At 46.9% G+C, this 12,009-nt stretch overlaps 1 protein-coding gene across 1 annotated transcript in view; it reads right to left on the bottom strand.

Annotated features, from left to right (window-relative positions):
* The window catches only part of col17a1a (collagen, type XVII, alpha 1a), a 35,662-nt gene extending 25,902 nt beyond the window's left edge, over positions 1-9,760 (bottom strand). Inside the window, exons 1-13 of the mRNA XM_018750799.2 lie at positions 9,605-9,760; positions 6,879-6,986; positions 6,086-6,136; positions 5,823-5,921; positions 5,035-5,379; positions 4,804-4,851; positions 4,300-4,341; positions 4,055-4,102; positions 3,540-3,662; positions 2,129-2,269; positions 1,220-1,291; positions 612-686; positions 428-505 (exon numbers count right to left, since the gene is read on the bottom strand). Coding sequence (XP_018606315.2) covers positions 428-505; positions 612-686; positions 1,220-1,291; positions 2,129-2,269; positions 3,540-3,662; positions 4,055-4,102; positions 4,300-4,341; positions 4,804-4,851; positions 5,035-5,379; positions 5,823-5,921; positions 6,086-6,136; positions 6,879-6,891 — 1,135 coding nt within the window. The 5' untranslated portion in view covers positions 6,892-6,986; positions 9,605-9,760. The remainder of the gene's footprint in view (positions 1-427; positions 506-611; positions 687-1,219; positions 1,292-2,128; positions 2,270-3,539; positions 3,663-4,054; positions 4,103-4,299; positions 4,342-4,803; positions 4,852-5,034; positions 5,380-5,822; positions 5,922-6,085; positions 6,137-6,878; positions 6,987-9,604) is intronic.
* Positions 9,761-12,009: the final 2,249 nt, after the last annotated feature.

The raw sequence follows: 12,009 nt of genomic DNA, 5'->3' as shown, positions 1-12,009 counted from the left end.
TTCCGCTCTCTGGCAGGTCTGGGGTCCGGTGCCTTGCAATGGACTAGCGTCCCGTCCTGGGTGCGTCCCCTCCCCCTCCAGCCCTGTGCCCTGTGTTGCCGGGTTAGGCTCCTGTTCGCCGCGACCCTGCTCAGGACAAGCGATCTCAGACTCTGTGCGTGTGTGTCTCTGCGTGTGTATACTTTCTTTAACGACATACAAAACCCTTACTGTGATACTGCAACTTTTTGCAAAAGGAATGCTTGCAAATCTAAAAGAAGCTCTTTCCCATTGACACTAATGCAGAAGACATTAAAGAACCATCTAAAACATCTAAATGCCTAAGACTTTTGCACAGTCTTATAAATAAATTTATTCATTAAAGGTAATTTTGGTGGACTTGAGCGAATCCGCCTCTAGCTGCGAACAAGCCGGTCCTGTGTCCCACCTGCCGAAGTGGACACCGCGGTGCCGACGGTCCCAGAGCCGTTCGTGGACTGGGACGTGTTCTTCTGCACCCCGTACCCTGAGGGACAGAGACACGCAGCGTGTTCTCAACAAGAGGGGCAATGACCTGAGACCCTGCTGGGGGTACAGTATTGGAGCAGTACACAGCCAAACTGTACACACACCGGTTGGAGAGTTCAGCCCATTTGAGGTAAGGACAGTGGCTGAGGTGGAGGACAGGTTCTTCTGAACACCATGAACTACAAAAAAACAAATAGAAAGGGTAAGGCTGTGTGAAGGGCGCCAATTCGTACACTGACAAAACACTGTCAGAGCAGCACTACCGTTATTAACATGGTGTTCTTCTCCACTGCCCTTTTTACATTCCAAATCACTGTAAAAATACATTCCTGCAAATTAGACATGCTGGACAGACCAACTATTTCTGTCTCTACTGTAAATAACCTACCAGTTTGATGGGTTGCAACTGTTAATCTGAACTCTATCATAACACCTTTATTACGCCAGTAAACCTAACGCGCAACAAAACAGCCGCAGAGACTTGCATCGTTTTTAAATCTCAAAATATCATGTAAAGTATTCTTAAATTCAATAAAAAGACGGAGTTAGTAGGGTGAATATTATCTGCACTCGGCTGAAAATGTGTGAATTTTATCGGACGTTGCCTTGGGATGTTTCATTGACTGTATTACTGTAACAGAGTTTCAAAAAGAAGACTCTAGATTCTAGAACTTTCTGAGACACGGGGGGGAGGTTTCCGGGCTCGGCAGACCTGTGCTGCCGTCGGGTAGAGCATCGTTCGGGTGGGCCGAGCTCAGGGTCAGGTTATTCTGGAGCCCTTGAACTGCGGAATTAAAGACACTGTTACTAGTGGAACACAAAGGCCATGCTGATATTATATTTACACGACATTTACTCATCTGACACCTCCCTACCTGGTGGACAGCTGGTAGTGTAGTGGTTAGAGCCACTGCCCTCGATCCCAAAGATCTCAGGTTTGAGAAAAGTATTTACCCTAAATTGCTCCATAAAATTACCCCCCTGTATAAATGGGTAAGTAATTGTAGGTAAATAAAGAGTGTAAGTCACTTTGGAGAAAAGTGTCAGATGAATGTCAGTGATTTACAGCCTTACACTACTTACAATGAGTCAGCCATCTATAGTGCCGTTTGAAATGGTATAAACCCTACAGAGATGGTCATTATTGTTATATAAAATAAATGTACAAGATGAATAAATGATGATGATTTACACCTCTGGTTCTACTTACCTACTGGGTTTAACCAATACAACTTGGGCTTCACTTATTTTTATACCTGTGTTTCTCCTACACACATGATCTCCTCTAAAGCAACCTATGGAACTGATCATCATGCACCTGTTATGTCACATGAGAAACACTGATTCTCATTAAATACCCGTTTCGTGGTAAAAGCAGGGGACACAAGGGCTTCACATACTTTCAAGTAGGACTCTGTACCTCTGGAACTTTTTACTGGAGCGGTTCTACAGCAAAAGGTGACATTCAAACCTGTGCCCTTTGAGTGGAAGGTGGCAGCTCTAACTACTACGCCACCTGCTGTATAAGTGATTATTGACAGTGTGCAATCCCACAATGCTCTCTGGCTAGCCAAACGCACACTAGTTGAGTAGCGTTAAGTGGCGGGGGGTTGGCTCTGACCCGGGGCTGTGTGCAGCAGGGACGCTCGCGGGGACAGGTTGTTGGGGTTCATCTGGTAGCTGTAGGAGCTGCTCGGAAGTGTGCAGCTGTTCCACATGTAGACGGCCTGAGCGGGATCCAGAGTGGCACTCTCATACTGCCCTAAAAGCACAGGGGAGCATGGGTGGATGGGGTTGGGGATGGGAGTGGGAATGGGGGTGGGGGTGGGGATGGGGGTGGGGAGGTGGTAGGAAAGGTGCTAGTGAAATAATTTTTAAACATTTTATAAATCTATCGATGCTGAATAAACTGACACTGGGCCCCATTTGTATTACCCAGCACACTTAACTGGTAAGAGGCCCAAAGTGAACCTGCTGCAATTATTGTTTCATTGAAACAGACACAGCTGTAGAGTACAGTTTAAAAGGAAAATAAGGACTAAATACCGTATTTATGCTTTCACAATTTGGAATAATATAAAAGGACTTTTCAGTTCTGCGGCGCATTCATTCAACAGCTCGGTCGGTTATAGCTCATTAAGCACTCAGCCGAAATATAAAAAGAGGTGACTGAGAGGTCTGCCAGGACAGCGCTCTTTTATCCACTGCTAATACATATAATGAGATATCATTTATATCTTGAGGGGGTGTGGTGGCGCAGTGGGTTTGGCCAGGTCCTGCTCTGTGGTGGGTCTGGGGTTCGAGTGCCATGTGGCGTGCCTTGTGATGGACTAGCGTCCCATCCTGGGTGTGTCCCCTCACCCCTTTGGCCTTGCGCCCCGTGTTGCCTGGTTAGGCTCTGGTTTGCCATGACCCCACTTGGGACAAGCAGCTTCAGTCAGTGTGTGTGTGTGTGTGTGTGTGTTCACTGAAGCAGTGTAGTTTAAGGCCCTTCCTCAGTAGGGCCGGTCTGAAGATCCAGCACTTTTCACTTTACAACAGTGTCCTTGACTAACACGCCACCTGTTGACAACACCACACATCTCCTCCCAGTCAGGCCAACCCAATGGTTCACAAGTAAATTGTGCTGTAAACTATGAACCCGGGTTCGAGAGCCAGCATTACACAAGCCTCCTGTTCCTGTGAGTGGGAGCGATATCTGTGCTTCCCGGGTTCTTTACCCCTTCTTACTGAGATTGGCACATACTTTGATGGAGGCGCCTGAAGGGCAGTGGGTGGAATCGGGAGGTGGATCAGCATTGCAGCCGGCAGTCCCCACACACACACACACGTCAGAAGGGCTGTGTGTTCATGCTCCCCCATACCGAGTTTGCAGGAATGGAGCACCCAGCTCTCATGCCAACAGCCAGGCATCAGCTGAGTAATTGGCCTTAACAGCTCTAACGCATTAATGGGGTAAAACACTTGAAATTGAACAAAATCAAAGGCTCCCTTTTTTCGGGAAGCTTTGGCCGTTTCCACATGTGCTGTACCTGACCGCAGCTCCACGGAGGCCTTTTTGGGGATGGGCAGGGTGCTGGAGGGCGACCGCGGGGGGCTGATGCTGCTCGATCGACTGCCTTTCAGGAGCCTCTTGACGTCGTCCAGCTCCGTCCCTGAAACACACTCCGAGTCAGCAAGACACCCTGCGGCGCCCTGCAGGGTCACACGAGCACCGCTCTGCACGCTCTCAAAGCCCCAGTGTGGCAAGTACATCTCTCCCTGATTGTTGGTTCCGTCTGGACCCCATGTGTTCCATGTTTCCCGGGCTTCTCGCGTAGGGCCTCTGATTCGGCATCATTTGGGCAATTTCCGCCTCTTTCATCCGAAACAAGAGTGAACCGACAAAGAGAGCGCAGTCGAGGGATGACGTGTGTCCGTTCGCCTTTTGTCGAGCGCGCAGATGAGTCATGAGGTAAATTAGTCCTGAGCTTACACCAAGCTCAAGGTGTTACCCGAACGGGGGGTGAAGTGATACCACCCTTTACTGAACATACTAAGTACTTACATCTGGTGGAGGGAGATGCGCTCTGAAGTCTCGCACGTATTTCACTCTCTGAAGGGGAAGAGAGGCGAGAAACACTTGTGAGATGCCTGGCTGTCAGCTGCACGCAGATGGTGCAGTGTGTTATTGTAGCTCATGGCAGTTTGGCAGTCTCCGGCAGTCTCCGGCAGTTTCCGGCAATCTCCGGCCTCACGTAACCACGGTTACGCGAGCGCTGGGCTCATCCGGCCCGGGTCACGGCACCTTACCTCTGTTTTCGCTCCGGCCCCTAGTGGCAACGCCGGCCGAGGCTGCGGGGAACGACAGACTGTCAACATAGTCGTGTTTCACGCACAAACCCCAACTTCTTCGAAGAAGCAGCGATGACCCTTCAGGTCACGCCGTCGACTCCTAGTGTAGGGTTTCATCGTAATTATACGGAGCAGCTCCGACGGGTCGGTCACACACATCACATGTCGTCGTTCAGCAGGCTCTTTTCTCCATTCGCACATTGACACAGCAGAGTAGTGTGACACACTCATGCAGGAACAGTCAGCACTTTCTCACTCCATCTTACCTTCATTGTTTTCGCTTAGTCTGTATAGGAAATGTCGAGAATATGCTGGACTGATCTTATATTCCAATGTAAAACAGAGTGAGAATCATTCCTTATATTCACCGTCACATATATCATTCATTCAATATATCATTATATCATATATATCATCTTCTAATTCCACTCTGAACACCTGTGCGCTTGGTGCGACACTTACCGTACTCTTTTCTTCTGTATTCTGGAGACGAGTTCTCACTCGAGGTTCCTGCACAAGGGTTGGAAAAGCGGCACTTTTTGAGAGGCAAACAAATTGGACGAGCTGTGATTTTTGGCCTTGATCATTTCTCTTGGTGCAAAAGCTGACATGACTGTAAGCGCCGGTGTGTGTCGCTTGGACGAGTTTCCGAAAAGGCTCTCTGCTTTGGCCCACACGTCACTCGAGCCTCACCTTCGTACCCCACAGAGCGAGAGGCCACGGTCTTCCTCTCAGGGAGGACTGGGGAGTGCGTGGGGGACGAGGAGGATCCCTGCGCTCTTCTCAGCCCCCCTGACACTGAAGAGCTGTGGCTCCCTTTCGCAGCAGCCGAGGGGATGGCGATGGACCCCCCACCAGGGCTCTTCCCAGAGATCCCACCAGAACTCGATCCAGAGCTCACTGAAGACCGCCCTATGGAGATGGCCCCGGAGCCGCCTCCCGATCCACCTCCGAGACCCCGGGGCACGCCACCTAGAGAAGAGCCTCCTGTGGAGCTGCTCCATGGTGAGCATCCCCCGGCAGAGAGCCCCCGTGAGGCTGAGAGGGATGGGATGAAGAGGAGACCAGCAAGTTCTGGAAACACTCCGCAAAATCCAGTCATATCTGTCCTTTTTGGGACCCCAGAGAAGAGTATGATTTTATCACCGAAACTGAGGCACATTTACAGTCTCGTATCCTTTGACGGTAATAACCGTGGTGCTTTTAACATCTGTTAACAGCAGCTGGAAAGGAAACAGTGGTAGACACACTCATGCCTGAATCACATCAACTTCTGTTCAAAATGTTTTACATGTGCTTTTTAAAAAGTGATAGAAAGAGAACATTCATTTGACCCAAGACCTCCTCACGGTCACTCTCTGAAACATGCATTCGACACCACCTTCATAGCTCATACCTTCATAACTCTATTTTTTTTTGGGCCACTGTTTCCATGTCAGCATGATAATAAAAAGGTAAGTGTTTAAGTTCATATGACTCACATGATGTCACATAGTTACTGGTGATCATTTTCTTCTCTCCAGCCACCCCGCCAAATCCGCTGGAGCTCCTGTGGCTGCTCACGGTGCCAGTGGTGCCCTCTGGTGGAGCGCAGAGAAAGAGCACAAACACAGGTTCAGAGCACGGCAACAGCCATCAAGGGCACATGCAGGTTTGAATGGAAGGACCATATTGTGCAGGAAGGATGATTATGAGCGAAGTAGTGGACGGGCCCACTCTTTACCAGACTGCAGGGAGAACTCACTTGGAGGCAGCGAAGCCAGTCTAGTTGTGAAAGGGACTGTTTCCGTTACACCTGTGGAGACACATAGAAACATGGAAAGGGTCTCCTATAACGAGCTCTCCTGTACATGAGCTAAATCCACTCTCTTTTTCCCATTCATACACTGAGACCAAAGGCAGAAAGACCATCTACCCAGGGTCAAAAAATTCAGGTGAGCATTTCTGGCACGTTCTTGAGCTCTTGAGGGACGCGGTGGTGCAGTGGACTTGGCTGGGTCTCACTCTCTTGCGGGTCTGGGGTTTGAGTCCTGCTTGGGGTGCCTTGCAATGGACTGGTGTCCTGTCCTAGGTGTGTCCCCTCCCCTTCCAGCCTTGCGCCCTGTGTTGCCGGGTTAGGCTCTGGTTCGCCGCGACCGTACTTGGGACAAGTGGTTTCAGATACTGTGTGTGTGTGTGTGTGTGTGTGTGTGTGTCTTGAGCTCTCCATGATGCGTTTGTACAGCCAGACCTTAGTTGAAACTCAGTGCTGTAAACCCTTCACATCCACTTATGGGCAAAGGAAAGGTATAAAGAATGACATTGCTCAGTGAGTGGACTCAGTGAAAAAAACTGATTTTCCCATAAGAAACAGGAACGCTGACAGTTTCCTGACTTCATGGATATTTGTGGACAATAAGTCCAGCAATACTTGTATTACTAGTCATTGGCCTTTTGACACATTAAAAACATTTGTGTGAATATTAACGCTGACTCCTCTATTACCTGATGAATCCTCTTTATTTTTCATTTTGTTGGACCAGACTGCCACTTCTTACCTTTGTCTGTCATTCCTGATGCTCAGCTGTTGGTCTTATTAGATGTGAAACTGTTCATCCCACGTTAGTGGAGGAAACATGTCGCTTTTTTTCTGCTGTAGGACACAACTAAGAAAGAAATAAAACCTGAAATACAGATTGTACTTCGTCCATATTCTATTTACATTTTTTAAAAAACTAGAATCATTCAAATGTACTTTTCAAAATGCTTGCTTTCATATTGCACAAGGAAATACATTCAAGTTCATTTTCCATTACTGCACATTGTAAAATGTAACTTAAGGCTTTTATTTTTATTAAAATTAACTTGAGGCTTTCTGAAATTTCCCTTATTATTTATAATTACATCTCACTTCACATTATTCCCGTCCATCCCGGGGCTGACATTATTTAAATATGCTCTGTACAAAAGCAACAACTCTATTCTCCAAAAAAAATTATTATATATATATATATACAAATTCAGTTTAGCATTGTTGCTGTGTGGAGAGTTATTTAAGTATAACCAGTAGGTCAAAATGCAGGAAAAAGTCTCATAATGAAGCTCAGAATATTGAAAAAAGATTTAAATATCTGCAGGAAAAATGTGTTTTTGCTCTCAAACTCACAAATGGTCTTGGTCTTCAGCACACAGTTGGCCGAGGTGACAAATCAGCTGTCACACACTTGCTAAATAGTTACCTCATCCATCACACTCTGTCACTTTGCCACTGGGCTGAATTTACCATCCATGAGGGTAAGTTAGGAGTACTAGTGAACTCACTGAGACTGAAATAACTGTCACAGCACATAACTGCCAAGTCTGCCCAGAAGTGTCATCCCTCTAAAACATCCATGGTGGTAAAACGTGCAATAGAATGACTATCAGAGCCAAAGACTCCCCACCGACTCCATGTGTTGCTGGGGATGTAACTGGTCAGTCAAACTCTTAGTGACACAACACATTTCTGAGCCCCTCGGCTTATTCTACCGAGAATTTCTACGGAAATAGTATACATTCAAGGGGGGTGCGGTGGCGCAGTGGGTTGGACCGCAGTCCTACTCTCCGGTGGGTCTGGGGTTCGAGTCCCGCTTGGGGTGCCTTGTGACGGACTGGCGTCCCGTCCTGGGTGTGTCCCCTTCCCCCTCCGGCCTTACGCCCTGTGTTGCCGGGTAGGCTCCGGTTCCCCGTGACCCCGTAAGGGACAAGCGGTTCTGAAAATGTGTGTGTGTGTGTGTGTAGTATACATTCAGCCGACACTTCTTTACAAAGTAATAACTATTCACTTATTTAAAGAGTAACTTTGCTCGGAGCAAATCAGGGTAAGTACCTCACTGGAGGGTACAACAGCTGGAGGTGGGATTTGAACTTGTAACCTTTGGGTGCAAGGCAGCAGCAGCACTGAGCACTGCACTACTAGCTGTCCCCTGGCACTGCTGGGTTTACCTGCACAGAGCTCCAGTTGCAAGACTTTCAGCACAAGTTGTCTCAGTTTCATTGATATTTACCTCTAGGAAATGGCACTTACTGCTGGAAGAGAAAAACATGATCCTCACTCACAGCCTTAGTGTACAAGCACTGCTAGGTAATTTTAGTAACACAACGTAGCACGCTCTGTGCGGACGAGGTGAAGACGGATGCACGGACAGCGTTCAGTACAAGATTTATTAGAAGAGCGGCACACAGCAAGAGATATCGGCAAAAACGCAAGAAAATAATGCTCTCGGCCTAACTATCCCTCTTCTTTAATTATCTGCACCTCTACCCAGCTTTCCCAGCCTGTTTCTCCCCCTGGCCAACAGACACTGAACCGCTTATATTCCCTGCGAGTCCCCATAACGGTTGAATGCTTAATTCACATTTTACCCACAATCCCCAATTATTCACAATAAACACATTTTCCCGTTTACACACGACACCCCTCAGTAACGCGGGTCGTTACAACAGGTACTGTACATTTTCAAGCATGAAGTTATACTTCTTTAGCATATGTCACTTTCATAAGATTGTCATCAAATCACTTTCAAAATTATGAGACCACTAGCAGATTTATGACGCGACTGGCAGCAGAAATGCCAAAGTGCTGCAACATTCCCACTTGTAGCGGCTGCTCCCGGGACGCGAGAGCTGGAGGTGTAGCTGTGATGCACATAGCTGTGATTTGGAGCAAAACAAAACACAGCTGCCACCCTAGCTGTGAGAACTTTTAAGTACCCAAACCATGATACGTTCCAACTTGGGAAAAAGATAAGGATTCAGTTTTCAAATGCACCACCACCCCGCTTTCCTTGTATTTTTCCAAACAGTCCATTTTGTGACTTACCTGTGAATGGAGTAGAGTTCATTGTTGAATAATAAAATTAAAATATTAAGAAATAATAACCATATGATTAATGAAAATGCAAAGGCACTATTAGATGCCATGCAAAATGATGTGCACATTTCTGTATTTCGGGAACAGACGATGTTGTCTTCACAACTGTCACGTCACCGAGTTCTTTATAGTACAGCCCAGAAAATACCAAATTTAATTAGATGATATTAATTCACTTGCATCGCTGGACGGAGTGTAAACCTCGGAGAGCTATAACTGGTGTGAGCATGCAGCACTGCTCACTAGAGTCCACAAAAGAGGGAAGAGGTGGCCTGGGGCCCTTACACACCGCAGCGAGCAGAGCAGCTGTTGCATTTTAGTAGAATAAATCCAAGCCGCTAAACGGGGATTATTTACCAAAGGGTTACATACCTTCTCAGCGGGCGCCAGGAGAACGTCCTGCTCCGATGCTCTTCAGCTGGAGCCCTTGGTGTGTCTCCAGCCCTCTGCTAGGGTGTGTGTCTCTTCAAGTGCTCTCTCAGTACCTCTCAGGGTCTTGGGTGTGCAGTGTGTGTCTTTGCAGATCTGTCCAGCACCATAACTCTGTCGCACATATTTTATAGACAAGTTCAGACAAAATGCAGGGGCTGGATCTTCTGCCACGTCCAAACACGTCTTGAAAGCCCCCTTGAGTGTTTGTACCAGCGAACCTTCAAATGCCCACTTTAGTTCAGTTTGATCTCCCTTAACAATCTAGATTTTTCGATATGTTCACTTCTTACATTTGCAGTTATGCTGCTTATATTATTATATTGCCAATATTGATACTCATAAACATTTTGTAGCGTTATATATGTACTAGGGGGTGCAGTGGTGGAGTGGGTTTGACCGGTTCCTGCTCTCTGGGTTCGAGTCCCACTTGGGATGCCTTGTGATGGACTGGCGGCCCATCCTGGGTGTGTCCCCTCCCCCTCCAGCCTTGCACCCTGTGTTGCCAGGTTAGGCTCTGGTTCACCGTGACCCCGCTTGGGGCAAACGGTTTCAGACAACATGTGTGTGTATATATACTACAGGAGCACTGTGCTCCATGATCCTTCTCCCTCCTCTAGCTTGGGATACTGTAATGTACTTTTCTAGAAACATTTTATTTCTAATATAATGTGTAGCACAAAATGTGTTGTCAACTTATAAATGTATGAATACATGTCTATATAAAAGAATTTAACCTGTAAATCACACAGTTCAGAGGACAGTGTTAAGTCAACACCGCGGTTCAAGATGTCGCAGTGTGTGCAAATACACCGATTTTACAGTGCCTCACTTTAGTTCACTTATTCAAAAGAGAAGTAGGAGTGTGAGGTCAAGTACACAGGATCTCAAATTGTCTGTAATGCTTTCATTCCCTTCTTTACGTTTATCCATTTAGCGTGCTTTTCTCCAAAGAAATGTACCATTATTTACCCCTTCATACTGGGTAATTTTACTGGAACAATTTTTTCAGTAAGTAGTTTGTTCAAGGGTACTACAGCTGGAGGTGGGATTTAAACCTGCGACCTTCAGGTGCAAAGGCAGCAGCTGTTAGCACTACCCTAGGTTTAGTGCTCGAGCTGTGATATGGAGCGAGGGGGACTAGCAGCTATGTAAAACGGGGTAAAAACTGTGTAAAATGTGGTTATTTATTTTGCAGCAGCACATGACTGACACTCGAAGCAGCAAGAAAAACAAACGTCCAGGGAGACTTGCAAACGGCTGCAGTCAGGAACTGACAAGCAGAGCAAATTTATGCGTTATGCTGTTTCACTCATAAACTGTGACACACATGCAGAACTCGTGAACCAGCCTTCATGGCAGCTGAGTCCAAATCTTACTGTCATTTCAAATTCCTCACTAGACAGCAAAACAGACTGTGCTCCTTTTGTGCCTTAAAGTGCTGTGGGGTAGAACCCTGCAAACATAAATAAGCCCTTTAAATGCGCGATAAAACACGTCATAAAGCATATTTTTGAAAGGCGCAGTTTCGTTCGCTTTTCAAACTGGAAACTCCAGGTTTCTGTACAAATTCATTTGAAAGACAAAGATGTGCAGTGCTGCTCGAAAGGATGGCAACCCTACAGGGATGGTGCGCACACACACACACACACACACACCCAGTGGCTGAAACCGCTTGTCCTGGTTGGGGTCACAGTGAACCGGAGCCTAACCTGGCAACACAGGGTGCAGGGCTGGAGGGGGGAAGGGACACACCCAGGATGGGACGCCAGTCCATTGCAAGGCACCCCAAGCAGGACTCGAACCCCAGACCCACCCAAGAGCAGGACCCAGCAAAAGCCGCTAAACCACCACACCCCCCTATTATATTCTTGTATGAAATATTAAAATAAACTTACAGGATGAATACATTATTGACACCCCTTATTTTACTTACATTTAACTGACACTTCTCTCCAGATTCATAGAGCTGGGTAATTTGCTGGAGAAATCATGGCTAAGTACCTTGCTCAAGGGTACAGTACTACAGCAGGAGGTGAGATTTCAACGAGTGGGTCCAAAGTCAGTTATTCTAAGTACTATAGTACTAGCACTCCCTGTGGTACTTACCTGCTGGGTTTAACCAGTACTGCTTGGGCTTCACTTATTTCTACACATGCTCTACTTGTGTGTTTCTACTACAGTTAGATTTATTCACTTAGACACTTTTCTCCAAAGCAACTTACAATAGATACTATGTAGTGTTACCAGCCCACACAACTTATTTACCAAGGTGACTTACACTGGGTCATTCATCCACACATCAGGGGAACACACTGTCACTCACACACTATGGGGAACCTGAACAG

This window comes from Scleropages formosus, chromosome 16 (genome assembly GCF_900964775.1).
Source record: "Scleropages formosus chromosome 16, fSclFor1.1, whole genome shotgun sequence".
Classification (NCBI taxonomy): domain Eukaryota; kingdom Metazoa; phylum Chordata; class Actinopteri; order Osteoglossiformes; family Osteoglossidae; genus Scleropages; species Scleropages formosus.
The sequence above is the reverse complement of the archived record's forward strand: the minus strand, read 5'-3'. Positions and strand labels throughout refer to the sequence as shown.